The 20,395-nt window shown below is 38.4% G+C and overlaps 1 protein-coding gene across 7 annotated transcripts in view; it reads right to left on the minus strand.

Annotated features, from left to right (window-relative positions):
• sema6e (sema domain, transmembrane domain (TM), and cytoplasmic domain, (semaphorin) 6E) overlaps positions 1-20,395 on the minus strand; it is a 384,951-nt gene that overhangs the window by 13,112 nt on the left and 351,444 nt on the right. For 6 of the 7 annotated variants that reach the window (XM_039750618.1, XM_039750576.1, XM_039750584.1 and 3 more), the window contains one exon: positions 16,494-16,643. The exons of the other annotated variant lie outside the window; for it this stretch is intronic. In XM_039750618.1, coding sequence (XP_039606552.1) covers positions 16,494-16,643 — 150 coding nt within the window. The remainder of the gene's footprint in view (positions 1-16,493; positions 16,644-20,395) is intronic. 7 annotated transcript variants of the gene reach the window in all.

Here is a 20,395-nt window from a genome sequence, read left to right on the forward strand (position 1 = left end):
AGTAAACGTTAAAAGAACAAACATTCAAATTTCTTTACTCTTATGTAATTTTATATAAAAAATAAACTTAGATTTTAAATATCCCAAAAGATTTTGCTCTCCATAAAAATATATCCTGTCAAAATTATACAAATTCAAATATGAACATGCTGCATAACAAAACCTGGAAATATAAATAAAATGTGTTCCTTTCAGCAATAACAAATCAAATCATTCAGTTGTCTTTGCTCATATGTCATTTTAGAGCTGGACGCCTGGCATCTTTTTTTGGCCACAGGTTCGTTTCTGTTTGGTGTGAGGTTCTATGTTGTGGAGATTCTCAGGATGGATTGCAGGTGCTCATCAGTGAGGCGACTCCTGTGTGCTGTTTTGTTAGTCTTTATCACTGAGAAGAGCTTTTCACACAAATATGTGGTACCAAACATGCCCAAGGTTCGAGCCGCATGTAGACGGACTTTTTTTGTTCTTCAAAGTCACCAAAGCGCCGTGCAAACTCAGTGCAGCGCTCAGTTTATCAGCAAAGTGCGATTTGGGAACACCGTAGTGACGACTTGGTTTAACATTACTTGGCAACAGGGAAAGTGGGGCAAGGTGCAAGGTGCATTTGTGTCTCCCATAAAAGCAGCTTCACTTGAAATCACTTTGTGATTGTGCACGGTAAAACGTCCGCTGAAGTGTCAGATTCTTATTTAATTATTCTGCTTTCTGTATCTTCTGTATTGCATTCAGGTTACCCTGATGTTTTGTCTAGTAGTTCCATCTTAGATTAAATTCTGTAATTACAGCCACATTAGCTCCACAAATGAGACACACGGGTTCAGTAAACATATACTCAGCCTCCCATCGGTTTTTAAAGGCTCTATTTTCAGAATCAACTTTTCTCTTCAGCATCGTGTGAGCTAGCTTCGCAATAACTTGCAGCATCATAAGCTACACTTGATTAACGCGTAAGTGTTGCAAGGCAGCTGAAGCGCTGCATTATGGGATCTGTAGTTTATTGTGTTACCAGCGCTTCATATACCCGGGCCATTAATAACAATAATACAGTATATAAAATGATCTTCGGGCCGGATATAATTACACGCCGGGCCGGATGTTGCCCGGGCCCTTGAGTTTGACACATATGGACTAAATAGAACTTGAAAAGATATATTTTTTCAAATGTGATCGCGCAATTCAGATAGAGTTGACGCGCACTACAGCCTGCATGCCTCAATAAGTCATCCTCCCTCGCTCTTACTTTTTACCGCTCATCTAATGAATACACTGAGTATGGCTTTACCAAAACAATCATTGATGGCGAATAAAGTATCCATTATTCGAGTATGTAGATCGGGATATATATATACATATATATATACCCGCGTATCGCAGCGAGAAGTAGTGTGTTAAAAAGCTAGAAAAGAAAAGGGAACATTTTAAAAATAACGTAACATGACTGTCAATATACAGTATTTGTTTTGTGAGTGTTACTGAGTGTTGCTGTCATCAAGGATTTGATTATCATTATTTCTTTCAATCAGGTTCATATTTGTAGGATGTGTTGTGTTCAAGTTACATTCCGTGTTTGTCAATCGTTGTAAAGATGACAGGTTTCATTCATCGATTCGTTTCTTACTGCATCAATAAACAGCTCGTCTTCTTCTTTATCTGAGACCTGACACACTGCATGCAGGGGTTTTTACACTGTCTTCCTTTAGCGGGACATTGACTTTTTCCAACGTGTGCTTTGTTTCCGCAGTAGTTGGATTTATGAATATGCTTGTATGTATCAGACGCTTCATATTTTTTGCTGCCTTTTCAATTGTGTAATTCGGTTTTTGTTCAGCGCTCTTTGGAACTGTTGCCTTTTATCTGTGCACTGCGCAGTTCACGTGAGCCACTCGGTGTACATGCATCGAAGGTTCCCAGCTGTGCTGGTGCCATCTCGTGCTATGTCCATGGCTGTATTTAATGTTACCTTAGTCCTGGCACTTAAAACTTTCTCTCACAGTTTCGCTGAGTTTGTACCAAACACCACCCTGACCATCTCATCTTCCTCTCCATAAGCACAGTCCTTCACCCGTGAATATTTAGTGGGAGTTTGCTATTGGCTGGCCGCTGACGGACGGCCTTATATGGGCAGGCACTAAATTACAAACGCCAGCGCAGCCTGTCTATGAACTTAATTTAAAGTGTAGGTTTACATCGTGCTTTGTTTCAAGTAGCAGAACTCATGAATATGGTTGTATATGTCACTCGCTCGCTTCTTATTGTTTCGCTGCCTTCTCAATTATATAATGCATGTTTTCTTCAGCGCTTTTTTGAGGTCTTCCTGGTTTTCTATGTACTGCGTGATTACGTGGGAGGCGTGATGATGTCACACGAAACTCCGCCCCCACGGCGTTGAAGCTCATCTCCATTACAGTAAATGGAGAAAAACTGCTTCCAGTTATGACCATTACGCGTAGAATTTCGATATAAAACCTGCCCAACTTTTGTAAGGAAGCTGTAAGGAATGAACCTGCCAAATTTCAGCCTTCCACCCACACGGGAAGTTGGAGAATTAGTGATGAGTCAGTGAGTGAGTGAGTGAGTGAGTGAGTGAGTGAGGGCTTTGCCTTTTATTAGTATAGATATACACATACATATATATTACATTTTTTGCTTGATGTTCCAGAGGTTCATTGTTCTGAGAATTTAATGTATTATTTGTTATATTATCATTTTTTCACATTGTACTGTTTGTTTTCTGAAATAGTGTGTACTTTGTTATTTTCAAAATAATATGTACGCCAGTTTAAAAGCCTTATTATTTGAATATCAGTGTATATTCATTCAAGAAAGAATTATAATGCATTTAAAAATCCATACAAATGGCAGAAAAAAAAGCACCCCTCACTGCAGCCTACGGAATGTGTTGGAACTGGATCTTTTGGGAGGAGCTTGATGTCTGGGGAGAAGTAGGATGTTTAAGGTGGCGCTGGGTGTTGGTGTCAGGTGGATGCTCAGTTACCATATTAAACAGAATCCATGCTGAATTTTTACACTTTTATTGTATTATACTACCATTTCACTGTCTAACCAATACAGGTAATGACAACTAAAGCATTAACTGAAAAGCTGCTGTACTGAGAAAGACAATCATGGAGTTATTAAAAAATTTTCAAAACACTACTAATTATGTCAGCTTAAAAAGCTGCTGTAATTTCACTGTAAAAACATTAGCTTCTGTTGTTTAACATGAGAAACCTTGTTTGTGTCTGCCTGCATAATGTGTATCTACATAATGCTGATTGTGTTAAAGTCTGAAAACAGCCACAAACTATTAAGTGTACACTTATGCCACTAGCCATTTTGTTAACAAACAGTGTATAAACCTAATATTTTTTTTGTTTAAATCAACTTAAAAATTATTTCATCTTTGCAAGTGATTACATGCAACCCAAATGCTTCACCCTAAACTGATGTTGGTTATGTACAGTATAGCAAGTTATCTTTAAGTATAAGTACAGTATGTTTGACTAAAGTTTTATACATTATAAAAATTAGTTTGTATACACATCAACTATCCTGATTGTTTATAAGAGACTAGCGATACAAATGTAATTAGTTTTGAAGTATACGCTTTAGATTTTTGCTAATGTATTATGATCATCCTTACACTCAAACAGAGACTCTCATGTCTCACAATAGAAAAGATCATTAATTAATTTAAGATAAAGAAATAAATATTTGGGTGACAGGTGAACATGTTATTGTGAAACATCTGGTAAGAGCCAGGAGGAGGACAAAAAGAAAAAGACTGACAGCCTAAGAGCACATTTGGTATTTGATCAGCTTGAACCATTGTAATTCCATTACTTTGAATGTTAAAAAAGCACAATTAAACACTCATTTAAATGTTTTGTATGGAGCCTGTTAGATGACACAAAGGAAAAACAGAAAAAAAAATCCATTGGGGTGAAATAAAAATCTGTTCAGACGATTATTTTTTTCCTTCCTGACACAAACCATGCTCCATAAGTTTTTTAATACAGCATATGAAAATCTGCAAAATTTATTTTGCATTTTAGTGGCTAACCGTATACCTCAAACCGATCAAGACACACCATGACATACATTTATTTATTTAATTGCAATATTAATATTGTGGCATTTACTTATTTAGATAATAATTTGACATTGATTTGAAAGCTTTCTAGAATGAATATCTGAACTGGTGAAGATGCATGTGGGTGAATGACTGTGCATGGGAAGGGAAGGATATCAAATGATAAAGCATGAAATGTTATAATAAACTGATTATTTAACAGTATTATAAATTAACAAAAGGTGTATGGGTCTTCACATAAAATACAGTGTTGAACATTCACTACAGGGAAACCTGCTAAGGCAGGGGTGGGCAATGCCAGTCCAGGAGGGTCACAGTGGCTGCAGGTTTTTGTTCCACCCAATTCCAACCCAATTGCTTAATTAGAAACCAAATCTCAAACCTTATTTAATATTATAGCATGTTAGTCTGCAATGTAAGGTTCTTATATCATAGATTTTTTTTCCTTTCCAAGGATATCATCATAATGATTTGAAGCCCAAAACAGATAATTTTTAGTCTGTCACATTTTACTTTTAAGTGTTTTTATTAAACCAAACAGTGCATGATGACTAGAAACAAGCTAGACAGAGAACTACTGGCTCCTTTGTTATTTGTATCTTATTGCTAATAAGGAGCCATTAAAAACAGTGAATACGGCTGTTTACGATTGAAATAAGCAATTAAGGGTGGAGAACCTTAACAAGGGAGACCACTAAAATGAAGCATCAAAATGTCACTTGAGCAATAAGCGCGTCATCAGCAATAATTGACTTCTCATTAAGAAAATGGTTTGGAACCAAAACCTGCAGCCACTGCGGCCCTCCAAGGCCAACATTGCCCACCACTGTACTAAGGAATGACCAAAGCAAATAGTTTTTGTGATTGTGCGTCACCAACATCCAGCTCCTCCCCAAGCATCCAGCAGGCTGCAGTAAGGACAGTCTCCAAAAAAAAACACATCCAGCCAAGTACTACAGAAATTAATTTTAGTGTGGACGGAAACAAAAAGTTATATACAAATTGATTTGACAAGAGAGTGAAAAAATAACAAAACAAAAGAAAACTATTTCAGAATTTAGGACATCAGCAAGTATCACCTTAAAAAGCAAGGCCGCTGGACTAGAGCTGCTTGCTCTAAGTTAAGTAGTCTGCAATCTGTGTACATGGCTTAAGAATCAGAACAAAATATATAAAAGAAATATGACAAGTCTTCAAACCTGCAGACTACAGTGGCTGCCAGTGGGCCATAAATAAAAAGCAGAATGCTTGAGTAAAGTCGTAGATCTTGTTTAAAACGTCTATAAAATATAACCATGTTCCAAAGATGAATTGTGGTATTTGCAGCCAAAGTGTGCTCAGGGATTCTCACTGATTCCTCATGCCAGTATATATTCACCTTAGTCTTAAGAGGCTACTAGGCTGCTCTTTTAAAGTTTTCCAATGATAAAATCAGATGAAGATTCTTGCATTTAGTGGATGTTGATTAAATTGTTTTTGTTCTCTTATTTTATACATCTATCCATCTTCTGACCTGACTTTATCAATCCAGGGTTGTTTAAGAAGCACAGTCTATCACTGCTATAAATGCAGGAAGATAGAAATCATCCCTGGTCAGTCACCAGTTCATTAAGATGTATTCTAGCATGCACTCATAAAATTTAGAGTCTTAAATAATAAGTACCTCATATTATTATTTATTTGCCGTTATTCTAGTTGACTTATAGCATGAGGACACATTGTACATCTTCAAATGTATTCTTTAGAACTGGAGGACTGTAGTCCAAACTCCTAGGCACCAGTTCTTGTTACCAATCTCTCCTAGCATTGACCAGTTTTGGATGTGGGAGGAAACTGGTGTAGTTGAAGAAAACCCACAAAAAGCAGTTACAAACCCGAGCAAAACTGAAATCCTGATTAATTGAGTTGTGAGGCCACTGCTTCATTTCTTTACACTATTTTTAAACAGTGCACACACTGAAACTGACACTAAATGTGTTACTTCTTTGTTCTTTGTTAATTGGTACACATTAGGGGGCATTTTAAAGGGCAAGAAAATTCAAATAAAGATGGAACTTAAATCAAGGCATATGATTAGAAGCTGCAAGGAAAAAACAGCAAAATAAACAACACAGCTTTGGCAAATTCTGGAAAATTAAAGCAGACACTTCTGTGGCTTTCTGGCCTAACTGACAACAAAAAACTGTTTAAGTGGAAAAACAGGGAAAACTGGTCAACCAGACTGAGGGGTCTCAGTTGACTGAGGTTTAAAACACTTTATTGTGCATCTGTCAGTAAAATGACTTGATATCTTTTAGATATCGCTTAGGCATTTTACTTTTGACCTGCTCACAAATCCAGGTTTGAATCCCTCACCTGGTCTTTGTCTGAATCGACTTTTGCACATTCTCCCAGTGTTTGCAGGGACTTTTCTCCAAGTATTCCAGTTTTTCATCTCCAACCTTAAAGACTTATAAAATGTTTTACTGTTAATTTTAAATCACTCCAGTGTGTGCGTGCATGACTGGGCCCTGCCCTGGACTGTTTCCCACTTGACTGGACCCTGCAATGTTATGTCCTGGACTGTTTCCTGCCTTACACCATGTGCTGTGGGGACAGACTGCAGCCCCTGTGATTAAGTAGGTTACAGGATGTTATCTTATGATGGTGACTTTGCAGGCACAAGGCATGCATTAGAACAGGCATTTAAATTAATCTATGAATAATGATAAGATTAAGAGAATGTAGCTAAACTAAAGTGCACTGCTGTCTCACTGTAAGGAGAATGGGATTGACATCCTGGGTTCACCCTGCATGGGGTTGGCATGTTCTCACTGAGTCTGTGTGAGTTTCCACCAAGTGCTCTGATCTCCTCACACAGTCCAAAGACATTCAGGAGAAGTGAATTGGTGTTACTTATTGGGCCCCAGTGTGTGGGTGTCTGTGGGTGTGTGTGTGTGTGTGTGTTCGTGTTCACTCTGTGATATGCTTACATCTTATGCAGGTGTTGTTCCTACCTTGCATCCAAAGATTGCTGGGATAGGCTCCAGCTTCCCCATGATACTGCGGTGGATAAGCAAGTTAGCGAAATGAATGGAATAGAATGGATAAAGTAATGGTGATGTAGTAGTTAGCATCCTGGGTTCAAATCCTGGCCCATGCACTATTGGCGTGGGCCTGAATATTCTTCTGCATCCCACATCCCATAGACAAGCCTTTTAAGTTGATTAGCAAGTGCGTGGGCATGTGATTGGACCCTGTAATGGAATGGCACCATGTGCAGGGGCCGTTTATGCCTTCGGTTCCCTAATAATAATGAAGGGGATTAAGCAGGTTTGAAAATGTTAAAATACTCTACAGCACTGGGGGACAAATATGGAGTCTACTCAGTGCTGTAAGATTCTTAAAAAATTCTGAAACATCCTTATAGTGGCGATTTCTTTAATAATAACATCTGCACGGTTCATTTATTTTGTTATCTGGCTTGTGCTTATTACAGCTAATTTATGAGATTCTTTTGCAGAATGCTACTTTTTAGCTTATCTGGTCTTGAATTTACTTCCTGGCTGATGTCAGTCACAAACAATACAGAAAACTATGCAATCGAAAACTACTACTGCAAACTTGGCAACCTAGTGTTGTTAAAAAAATATTAGAAGAGTGTAATATGAAAATAATAAATACTGCTTGTATTTCTCAAATCACATAAAAGGGTTTTGAACATCGGTGGGCAAAGTCTGCTCTAGTGGGCCTGACATTTTAGTCAATCATCATCTACTTTGAGTCAGTGATGGAATGTTTTGTTGAATGTTCATCTGCTCTTGCATTAAACAGAACAAAAACTGTCAGGTTTTTGCTTTCTACAAAATGTGGATTTGGATTTGTATTCTTTTTTTAAGATGACAGGTGTGACCTACTCTGCTCAATTTCAGCCAGATCACCAATCTGCTAAAGACTGTGTCGTGTGTGACTATGGATTAATGCTTTATAATTCCCACTGTGGTTTGCTCATTGGGAAACTGCTGCTTTATAAGATCTTTATGGATTGAAATGGACAGAGTCAAGCTTAAAGCAGTGATAAAAATGTGTTAGGGGCTCACCCTGAAAATCACACTGAACAATTATTCTGGTTTTATTAATTAATCTATTATAATCTAGCATCAGATCATCACAAAGATCTGACGCTTTTACAGCCCTGAAGGGTTTGGTTTGCCACACCTAATTTACAAGATGGACAGATGCACATATTACATCTTCTTCTTCTTGTCATAATCTTAGACATATTTTTATGTAAGAAGAGTTTGGTTTTTTCATGAGATTAAAAGACCTTATCTGACTTGACAGCCATGTAGGAGGGGGTAGACATCAAACGTAATAAAATGCCAAGTCAGACTTCCTTCTCTTTCAGTCATGTTTTATTCCTCCAGGTGCAAATGTTGAAATCACTCTGTGAGCATGCTGTCTGTAATTGTTCATTTTTTTATGGGAGTGTCTCATTGGATTAACTGTGCTTGATTTCAACATAGCTTCTGGATATGCCGGACGTAAGGAAAGGCAGAGGGGAGCGACTTGGCTTAGGGCATGCATTGAATCAGTGTTTTTAAAAATCTTTCACCACTATGCCAGACATCCTCATATCTCCAAGAAAGAGAACAAAGAAGGGATTACTCACCAAACTGGAGACCTCTTAATTTGCCCTGTTCCTCTGTTGGAGAGTAATAGCTTTTGTACAACAGCTGCTTCAAATAATTTACCACAAAGAAATAAAATGGAAAAAAAACCTGAGTGAGAAGTAAACTGAATAGATGGTACATGGCCTTCATCCCATGACAACCATGAGAATAGCTGACTCAAACAGTTCTGAATGCACCCTTTAACAAGGATCTTGTTTTTATTTTAGCAAATCTTGTAAACAACCCTCATATGATGCTTTTAGAAATACCAACAGGACTACAGGACTCGGCACAGAATAAACAGACAGAAATTTCTAAAAAGCACGAAAACACAGAACAAAGATATTAAAACTCACGTTAGGAGCCAGAAGCAAGGGGTTAGTTTCTCGACACAGTTTAAGACAAGTGGTAAGTAAGGTTATGCCAGGAAGAGCAGGAAAGACCGACACCCACACAGGACCATGGTTAAGGAGGGAGGGGACCAGAACAAGAGGGTCACAGCTGCAATGGTTTGCACTGTGGGGTGAAGGGACTGCCGTTCATCTCTCCCTGACTCTGTCCCTGCTCTCACTGTTAATAAAGGATTACACTGAGAAGTGAAAAAGTAACTAGAAATTAAATTCTTTGGCAAGATGATTTTTGAAGTTTGGATAATAAAAGCTTATTTTTGCTAGAGAAAAGATAAAATAACCCTGATATTTACGTTGACATACTCTGTACTGTTGTACAGCAGGAGGCCAAATCAGTACTGTTTCAGTCATCTAACAACTTTGTTGTATAAAAGTGTCTCAGAAAAAAATATGTTGATGACATGCCCTTTTATGACAATGACAAAGGCGGCAAGAAAATGATAGATAAAGTAGCATAACAATAAAAGTGTCTGCTTGTTCGATTTATGCTCTGGAAGCATTAAAAGAAAAGGTTAAAAAGTGTAATTTTCAGAGATGTTTACAGTAACTCCATGTCTTCTAGCAAGATTATGATAAGCAAAGTGCTGCAAATGAGGCCACTGCAGAGATAATATCTTGTGGGTAGCGGCAGTAGTCAAATGCTTAGGTACATTTTTAATCTAACTTTCTATTCACTCATTATAATGAGGAAGTTGTGAAAAAGAATTAATAGCCTTAACCCCATTCCCTCTTACTAAGCTTTATGATTAAAAAAAAAAACTGTCAAGAAACCAGAGACATTGGGGTTACTGTTCCACATCATTACATACTACATCCCTGCCATCCCATGTTATCTTAACTATATCAGCTCTAAACAGTCACATAAAATAAATGAACTTAGCTGTTAATATAATATGACAATATCAAATGACTAAAATAATTCTGATATCAATCAGAAACAATTTATATAAATTGCTATTAAACATTCAGTCTAAATACTAGGATTAAATCAAAACACTGACGGCAATAACAATGCAGTTTCCAGTTCAGCATAGTAGTGTAATCTTAAACTTTTTCTCAATGAGCTGAAGACATAGCATCTAAGTAAGAAATGAAGATTTCCTTATGGAACTTTCTCTAAGGGAAAAATCTTCGGTTACAGGACCTTAAAAAGCTCATTTGCCTTAAGAAGCACTGACTATTGTAATGTTTTATGGTCAGGATGTTAGAATCATTCACGTGCTACTGTACAGTTAATTTAAAACACAGCAGCAAGGATACCCATATCGCTTCAATTCTTAAATCACTATAGCAGCTGCCAAGGAAGTCTACAGCCATATTAAAATCATACTTCTCAAGTCATAAATGGTTTAGTTCCACTTTACCTTACAGAATATATCAGTGCCTATATTCCATGACCTACATCACAATCACGATGCAGGCCTACATTATATCCATCCATCCATTATCCAACCCGCTATATCCTAACTACAGGGTCACGGGGGTCTACTGCAGCCAATCCCAGCCAACACAGGGTGCAAGGCAGGAAACAAACCCTGGGCAGGGAACCAGCCCACCGCAGCCTACATTATATTTAGAAGATAAATAAAACTAGTGTAGGTGGAAGAGCTTTTAACTTTGGATTATTTCATCAATCAATATTACAGAATCCTCATCAGTCTCAGCAATTTAAATCTATTTTAACGTAGCATAATCTTGTTAGAGTTGTTAATGAGGTTGTTTGGTATTGCTTCTTAGTTGGGGTAATTGGGTTTTTGCCATTATTGAGTCCCTTTTTTCTGTCGTTCGTGTCTATGATAGCATTTTACTGCTCTGAATTTGATGTGCATTCACATATGATAGCTCTGATTTCACACATGTTGCATCTAAGGAAAAATATTGCAGTCTTCTAACAGAATGATACTTATTAGAACGCTGTGGGCCTAGTACAGATCAAATTTAAACTTAGAAGCACCATATTGCCATGCTGTATGAAATCTCTGATGGTAATTCTCTGCCTCTCCAGGGGCTGTGATAATGCTTTCTCTTTCCCTCCCTCTGCAGATTGGAAAACTGATGGCTTTTCAACCTCCAACGTCACTTTTGGTGTCCATCCATCTGGACCCGCCTCTTCATGCTGCAAGTCTACATAATCGAAAGCTATTTTCTGATCAGTCAGAGCCAGACTCTCGTCTGAAAAGACGTCTCTCTTTAATGCAGTCAATCGCATTTTGTTTTCATTTATGAAAATCAATTATATGGAGTATCTTATATACAAATATCTACGCGTGGAAGTGTGCGTGTCTGTCCGGGCTGTAAGTGAGAGGTGGAGTCGGGGTGAGGGCTCTGCCTCTGAGGAAAGAGAAAACTCGCTTAGCTGCTAATAACACAAGCGAGGTCAGCACATCAGCAAAACGAAACTTCTGAAGAAAGACAAAGTCGCTTAGCCGCTACCATCAGCAAAACAATATCCCTTTAACTTTTTCTCCTGCCGCTAATGCACAAGTGATGTGAGCACATCGACAAAATGAATCCTCCTAGGAGAGAGATGCTAGAGAGTAGTTTCTTTCAATTACGTCACATCTCTATATTTAAAATTTTTTGTGCCGATTTCAATAGTTTCTCTGACCCTGGGCTTTTTACAGCACCAGCTTACACAGCTAGTATGTACATAAACGTCTATGCATGGAAGTGTGGATCTTTCTGTCTGTCCGGCCCGTAAGTGTGAGGCTACAGCATTAAGCTCAAACAGCTGGCAAGGCAGTCCCAAGTTAACAAGTCAGAAGAAGAAGCATGAGGCTACAGCATGAAGCTGAAAGAAAGCGATTCTGTCACACACATGCGCTTGGGAGGCAGGCTAAGGGCTTAACTGAGGGCAGAAAACAAGAGCATGTTGTTTCAAAGTGCACTAACCTTTCCTCTCCTTCTCCTACACATCCCCCAAAGGTAAACCAACATAAAGTACTTCCTGCTTCCCTTGCATGACTGCGCCCCATACCGAAGTCACGTTCGGCTTCAATTATTGGACCCTACCCCACCAACTCCTTCTTTCTTTAGTTGTTCTTGTTTTGTAAACGGAACCAGACATTGCTCTGGAGCCATTTTTTGAACGATTGAGTTATTTTGATTTGTTTGCTGTGCAATATGGGGGCAGTTTCCCAAACGTTTTTCTGTATTCTTTGTGCTTTATTACAAACTCCATCGCCAAAGTGAAACCGCTAAGGAAAATCAAACGAGAGAGAAACTCGCTTAGCCACTAATAGACAATGGGGGCAAGCACCACCAACTCTGCATTTCAATTTTTTTTTCTGACAATTTCAATAGTTTCTAGGAGTTCAGGCTTTTTACAACATGGGCTTATACAGCTAGTATATATATATATATATATATATATATATATATATATATATATATATATATATACAGTACAGGCCAAAAGTTTGGACACACCTCCTCATTCAATGTGTTTTCTTTATTTTCATGACCATTTACAGCACTCTGTCACTCTCCTTCTTGGTCAAATAGCCCTTACACAGCCTGGAGGTGTGTTTGGGGTCATTGTCCTGTTGAAAAATAAATGATCGTCCAACTAACCTGACTTCTTCACAACACAACTGCTGGTCCCAACCCCATTGATAAAACAAGAAATTCCACTAAATAACCCTGATAAGGCACACCTGTGAAGTGAAAACCATTTCAGGTGACTACCTGTTGAAGCTCATCGAGAGAATGCCAAGAGTGTGCAAAGCAGTAATCAGAGCAAAGGGTGGCTATTTTGAAGAAACTAGAATATAAAACATGTTTTCAGTTATTTCACCTTTTTTTGTTAAGTACATAACTCCACATGTGTTCATTCATAGTTTTGATGCCTTCAGTGAGAATCTACCAATGTAAATGGTCATGAAAATAAAGAAAACACATTGAATGAGGAGGTGGGTACAAACTTTTGGCCTGTACTGTATATACTCAGTGGTACCTCTGGTCATGACCGTAATTCGTTCCAAAACTCTGGACGCGACTCGAACATAATTTCCCCCATAAGATTGTATGTAAATACAATTAATCCGTTCCAGATCGTACGAACTGTATGTAAATATATATTTTTTTTAGTTTTTTAAGCACAAAAATAGTTAATTATACCATAGAATGCACAGTGTAATAGTAAACTAAATGTAAAAACACTGAATAACACTGAGAAAACCTTGAACAACAGAGAAAACTAACATTGTAAGAGTTTGAGCTAGATCCTTACGAACCGCTCGCTGTAAACACTTTTTTTATGAGTTTTAAGCACAGGGAAAAAAATTAAATGCCAGTTCTCTTGTGAAACTTTTCAAACCATCCTCTACTGGTTTTAAATTCCTCGCCTTCACCACTGGAAGAAGGATTTTTTTTCAGCAAATCGCCATGAATCTAAATGGCTTTCTCGCATATGATCGCCTCACTTACATTATCCCCTGCAAGTTGCTTTTCGCTCAACCACACTAGCAACAGTTTTTCCACCTTTTCCAGCACTTGCGGCCTCTGCTTGGTTAACATTGTAACTCCATTTGCAATATCAGCTGCTTTGCTAGGCCCTGTATGCACAAACAAAAGAAAATGGGAAACGGAGAATGGGAAATCATTGGCGTGTACGAACCGGAAGGGAAACTGGCCGCCAGTGATTTTGTTCGCTACCAGAGCGTGTGGTCTTGAACAGATGCAAAGTTTTGGCAAACTTTTTGATCGTAACCCGATTTGTACGTGCTCGGAAACATTTGTGACCAGAGGTTCTACTGTGTGTGTATATATATATATATATATATATATATATATATATATATTTATTTATTTTGGCTTTTCTGACTATGTTGCACTGCTTTCATACTATGTTTGTAATTATTGTGTAGCATGAAATTGAACTAAATAAATGAGGACACAACATTGCCTCTCTCTCACTGCTGCTCTGTAAGAAACTAAAGCAGCTAAGAGAAAGTCAGAGAACACTGGAAAATCTTAAAAGTTGTAGGTCTTTCTTTATCACAAGATTGGTTTATGGTAAGATGATTCACAACAAAGGCAATTTGAGGACATAATTGTGAAATGAAATGTTCTGGGTTCAACAAATCTCCAAAAGTTATTTTATTGACATCTATAGGTAATGAAAATTGACCAAACAATGAAGGATCCTATAGTAAAGGAAGAATGAATGCCATTGTTCAGAGTGGTTAAATATATTTTGTCTTTTTCAACATTTATAGTGTCATGCTCTGTTAAATGAAGCCTTCTAAAAGGTAATGACCTTCATCATCCCTAAGTGCTGTCAGGCTTAGACTTTTTCCACTGACCACATTAATCCCCAACTGCTGGGAAGGCCAATGCAATGTGCCTCTAAGATTCGTAGGTCTCTCTAACTGGAACTATCAGGGGCAGATTCAGACCTCCATTAATGAAAGGGGAAAACATTTTAATATTGTGTGAACATCTAGCTTTAGTTTCATTTCCGGCAATATAATTTTCTTTCTGATATTACATTTCGCAGGACTTGGATTTTCTTGCTTTTACTGACTAGAATCCATAAGGAGGTTAGTTAAGACATTTTAATTTTTAACCTTCTTCCTAGTATGAATATTCAAAATATAACAGTTGGCAAAATTAAGAATTCAAGAACAAGAAATACAGTATTCCAAGTAGTCACTTTTAGGTACAACAGCCCTTCTGACCTACCTTTAAAACACCATTTATGCAGACAATTCGTGTTACTGTTGAGCAGGTATCAGGTACAAATGGATCATGTGTGTTATTAAGAGGGAAAATGGGAAAGACTTACAATTTAAGTAGCTTTGAAAGTTCTGGAATATTCTAGAAATACAAAAGTGAATGAGTCTTGATGCAGTGACCTTCAGACAAACAAGCATCTGTCCAATAAGATGGGCAAACTATTTAAAGAAGTGATCCTCTGCCACCTAATCTGCAATACCCAATGGGCACACTAGAGTCAAGAGGAGCCACAATGCTGATTCCTCATTTTGAAAACTTGCTAAGTCCAGTTCCTGACAGGTTTTGGCTATTCTGAGGGCAAAATGGGGTCCAACCAATTATTTTTTAGATATAATAAACACAAAAATTTTAAAATCATTTCATCTCATGTGAAAGCAATTGAAAATAATTATGTTTGCCACTATGCCATGTCTGCATATTAAAAAAAAAAAAAACTAATGACAAAAAAACAAAAGGGTATGATACACGTTTTAAAACAAAGATTTAATTTATTTTTTAATCCATAGTCAATTATTAAAAGGTAAAAGCAAATTGAACTCCATACTTTTTAGTTTTCATCTTATTTCGTTTTGCAGAAGCGCACTGACACAAACCCCCTCTAGCTCCTAAAGATGATATTGTGTGATTAACAATCTAATCTGCATGTTTTATTTATAAGCTTAGCTATCTCGACCATGGTGCCTCCTGCCTTCTCAAAATTTCTGTCCCCCTACCCTCACTAAAATCTTTCTTTAATGAGTATTTTCTGAAACATCAATAGGGTGTGCACACTGCCTAATAAGTTCATCTTTTTTAATGAGTTCAGGTGACCTACTAGTTTTATTATGGCGAGCTCGACCAGCTCTTGTGGTAAATTAGCTAGGAGCCATGGGGCCTGTTCACAGGAGCTTGGCCAATTTGATGATTCCTTCAAATGAGTGAAGGTGGTTTTAATCAGGCAATAAAATTAGCCTCAATGACTGCGGAGGCTGCTGCATGAGAAATCTTAACATCTGCAGTACTGGCACCCTGTGAGTGCACATCAAATGAAAGAGAAAAGCCATCTGTTTTATTTTGGACTTCTAGAATGTTAAGTCTGATTTCACTGTCACACTATAATAATCCGCCAGCTTGCCTTAACTACCCTACCACTTTCTTATGTCACTTGCCATCTGTAAAACTTGAGATAATGACCAGAAAGACACAACTTTCTCTGTCATACTACAACTAATAAAGGGTTAAACGTTCACATTCAAGTCCTGGGGATTTCTTGGACTTAAGGTGACACCTGCAGGATCTGCTACAACACTAGCTCACATTCACCTCAGTTCTTTCTTGTCTGACCTGTCTTTCTATTTCACTGATGTTTTCTTGCAGACAGAGAAGAGGACAAGACTTAAACCAGTAGAGACACATTCTACTTTTGTGGGAAAGCAAGTGGAAATTTAAAGCAGACTTTGGCTAAAGTGAATTAGTGCAGAAGAGAAAGCTAGCAGAGCTGTTTAGAGCAGACATTTCCCCAACCCTCCCATGCATTCAGCCCCAGAGTGAAACTCAGCTCAGCCCAGTTGGTACTACTGAAAATGTCACCAACAGACATCACAACGTTGCCCCCCTTACCCTTCATCTCCACATCCACTGCCATTGAATCAAGTGACCCGCCCTGACCAAAGGGAGAGAGGCTGTCTTGGCCATTATCTGGCTCGGCCCGACCCGGGACCTTTGGATATCCCTGATTGATGGCACTGGAGCTTGTGGGTGTGGTCTTTCCTGTGATTACCAGGGCAACAAAGGGTATCAGTCAAACATTTCCATGTAGATAAGCAAACATAACAGACCAAAATCTCACAAGCACATTGAAACAGGAACTCATCTTTTCTCAAGGTTTTTCTTTTGCTGTGTTGTGTGGCAATAATTGCGTGGTCATTTCCACCTTAGTAGCAATTATATAAACTATTTTATTATTTCATAATGAATATGAATGTTGGTATAATCCAAAATAACATGTGGAAAAGAAGAAAATGGCTGTTAAAAATATTGCTATTCTTTATTACTGTATGAACGAGAAAAGGCAGAATGATTAGACGTGATACATTTCTTCTCAGACAAACCAAGAAAAGTTATCATGTTTTTTTTCCCCAAAGATGACAGTGTGAAACACAAAGGCAGACATTATTTAAAAGATGGAGATTTTTGTTAAATGTTAGGCATGCTGGCAGGGGGATAAAGGGGGGATTCTTGCCTGGACCAGAGGCCATAGTTGATGGATCGGGCCAACAGGCATCCTGGGAGCAGTACATTCCCCCAAACAACAGGTAGTAGCGTTCCTGTGGCTAAACCTGATTAAGACACAAGCACGGTGACAAGGGAATTGGAGTCTGGAAACGCAGCACGGTCAAGGTCTTTGGATACTGCCAGAGGGCGCTGCTAAGAGAGGACTGCTTGTTTCTAAATGACCTGGAAGTGTTCAGGGCGACATATGTGTGACGCCCAAAGCAGTTTCCGGTTCAGACTTAAAAGAGAGCCCATTCACTCACTTATGGAGTCAGAGTTGGGAGGTAGCGGGCAACACTCATCTGGAGGACAGAAGGAGGAAGAGATTATACTTGTGTGCTTTATATATGTATGATATATATATATATTTATATACATATATACACAAACATTATATATATATGTATATATACATAAACAGTATATATATGTATATATACATAAACAGTATATATATGTATATATAAACAGAATATATATGTATATATACATAAACAGTATATATGTATATATAAACAGAATATATATGTATATATACATAAAGAGTATATATTTGTATATATACATAAACAGTATATATATCTCAATCAAATAGGTGAACTTCTCATTTAACCTAAAGCTGACAATTGTGATAAAGAATGAATAATTTGGTGGAAGCCTTATAATATATGGGATGGCATTCTAGCTGAATGAGTGGAATGGACAATTGGCATCTCTTTGCTTCCAAGTAGTATAAATAAAATGCTGAAGATGTAAATATATAAGAATTAAGATTTCAGCATGTGAAATGTTGTGCTTTCTGCTGAACTTTCCTTTCCTGAGCTGACAATTTTACCTTTCTTACATTCTAGCACTGAGCAAAAATAAAAATCACATGTAAGAACTGCAGGATCTTGGACAGTTCTAAAGAGATGTGTTTTTACACCTTTGTCCTTTTCACTTAAAATTCAGCTTAACAAGATTTTTCACATTCCTGCCTTGTGTTCTACCAGCCAAGCATGAAGTAAATCAAATCGTGGACCTTTCAAATTGTAATCAAAAGACAGACGTCTGTCACCAGCTGACACCATTTTCTCACAACAAGACAGCCTGTCAAAGCAGCATCTGTGTTGAGCAAATTAAAAATTGTGTGCCAGAGGAGACACGGCTTGGCTCACTTGGTGACAACAACATAGCAGAATTTATTATTCATTAATTAAAAAAATAAAGTGGTAGCTATTGATGCATTCGGCAGTCATGAGAAAAAAGAAGAAGAATTCAGTGTAGAGCTCTAGACAGCCACATGGTCCCAGAGAGATTCTTGCTAGTCCTAGAGGAGTTTTCTGTTATCTTTCAAATCGGGCCTGATATTAGAAAACGTGTACAAGAAACTTGACTCTTCCACCCCCTGTCATAAATATTTTTCATTTTGCATGATGAATAGGAAACTCTGTAGTGACATATCAAATGTGCCCTTTGTGCTTCTTCTTCCACGGAGCTGGCTAAGGGACAACATTTTTTATGGAAAACATCTTTTGGATGTCATGTGGCGGAGAATGTGATAAATCTATGGAGGGCTGTAATTAAGACTTCTAAAGCCCAGGACTGTCACTCTGTGGTTTCCCTTAAAGAGGGATTTCTTTAGTTTTAATAATATTGTCGTTATCAGTAAAATGCTCAAACAAATTATTCCTTAATAATAATTATAATAATAAATTACTGGGTCCTCCCTGCGTGGAGTTTGCATGTTCTCCCCGTGTCTGCGTGGGTTTCCTCCGGGCGCTCTGGTTTCCTACCACAGTCCAAAGACATGCTGGTTAGATGGATTGGAGATTCTAAATTGGCCCTAGTGTGTGCTGGGTGTGTCTGTGTGTGTGTCCTGCGGTGGGTTGGCACCCTACCCAGGATTGGTTCCTGCCTTGTGCGCTGTGTTGGCTGGGATTGGCTCCAGCAGACCCCCGTGACCCTGTGTTCGGATTCAGCAGGTTAGAAAATGGATGGATGGATAATAAATTACATTTATTTAGTGATTTTCTGACTGACTCATAACACTTTACATAGACAGTGGGGAGTCACTTCAACCACGACCAATGTGTAGCATCCACCTGGATGATGGAACGGCAGCCATTTTTGCGCCTGTATGCTCACCACATAAAAGCTATTAGGTGGTGAAGAGGTGAGAGAGATAGTTAGCCAATTAAAGACAGGAGATGTTTAGGGGGCCAGAATGAACATGGTCGTAGGGGTTAATTTAGCCAGAAAATTGGGAATCACCCAGCTGTTTTCAGAAGAATGTCCAGGGATCTTTTATGATCTTAGTGGGTCAGGTTTAACGTCTCATCTTGTCAATTTTTGCAGCACAGAGTCCCTGTCACTGCACTGGTGCATTGGGATCCACACACAGACCACAGGGTAAGCGTTTCCTGATGGCCTTACCAACACATCTTCCAACAGCAACTCAAGCTTTTCCTAGATGATCTCATATCCAAGTACCGTCTGGGGCCAAACATTCTCAGATTCTAGGAGTATGCCTATGGCTGTTGGCAAAGTGCTTAAGCCACTGTTATAGCAGCTTAAAAATAATCATCTTATTTAGATGATTAGTAGGTGGCCTTTTACCCGGAAGGATCATACATCTACACCCCTGGTGGACTGGTTGTAGCAGCATCTGTTGTGGCTATGGAGTCCAGTACAAGAGTGGCATTTATGTCACACCGTCTGCAGCAGAATGCTGAGGTAACTATAATGTCTTTAACACAGGACTTCCTGTGCATCACTCTGGTCTCGAGAGACCCTTCGTCACCCCCTGATAATAGTTGCCTTGTATTTCTTTTTGATGTCTGGTCTTTCCCTAACACCATCAACCTCAGTATGTATTTGTTTCCTGTCAGAGAACTTGACACACATTTCTGAGTCATGGGGAGAAACTGGAGGACACAGATACAGGGAGAATATGCAAACTGCACATAGACAGTCACTTGGCAGGGCATCGACCCTGCACTTCTAACTATTTCTCTACCATGCCCTCCTCCTTTCCCTAATAATCACAAAAGTGTATCACATTTCTATTTTGAACATTTTTCTCTGTGTACACTGATTTTTCTACCACATTCCAAAGAAAAATGTATGCTACACTAAATGGCTAATCTACAATGGGTGTATATGAGTCAGTGTAGATGTGTGTGCTCTGCAAAAGACGGGCGCCACACCAAACAGCTTCTCCCCGTCTCATGCCCAATGTTGCTGGAAGAGAATCAAGGCCTCTGCAT

This window comes from Polypterus senegalus, chromosome 1, assembly GCF_016835505.1.
Source record: "Polypterus senegalus isolate Bchr_013 chromosome 1, ASM1683550v1, whole genome shotgun sequence".
Lineage (NCBI taxonomy): Eukaryota > Metazoa > Chordata > Cladistia > Polypteriformes > Polypteridae > Polypterus > Polypterus senegalus.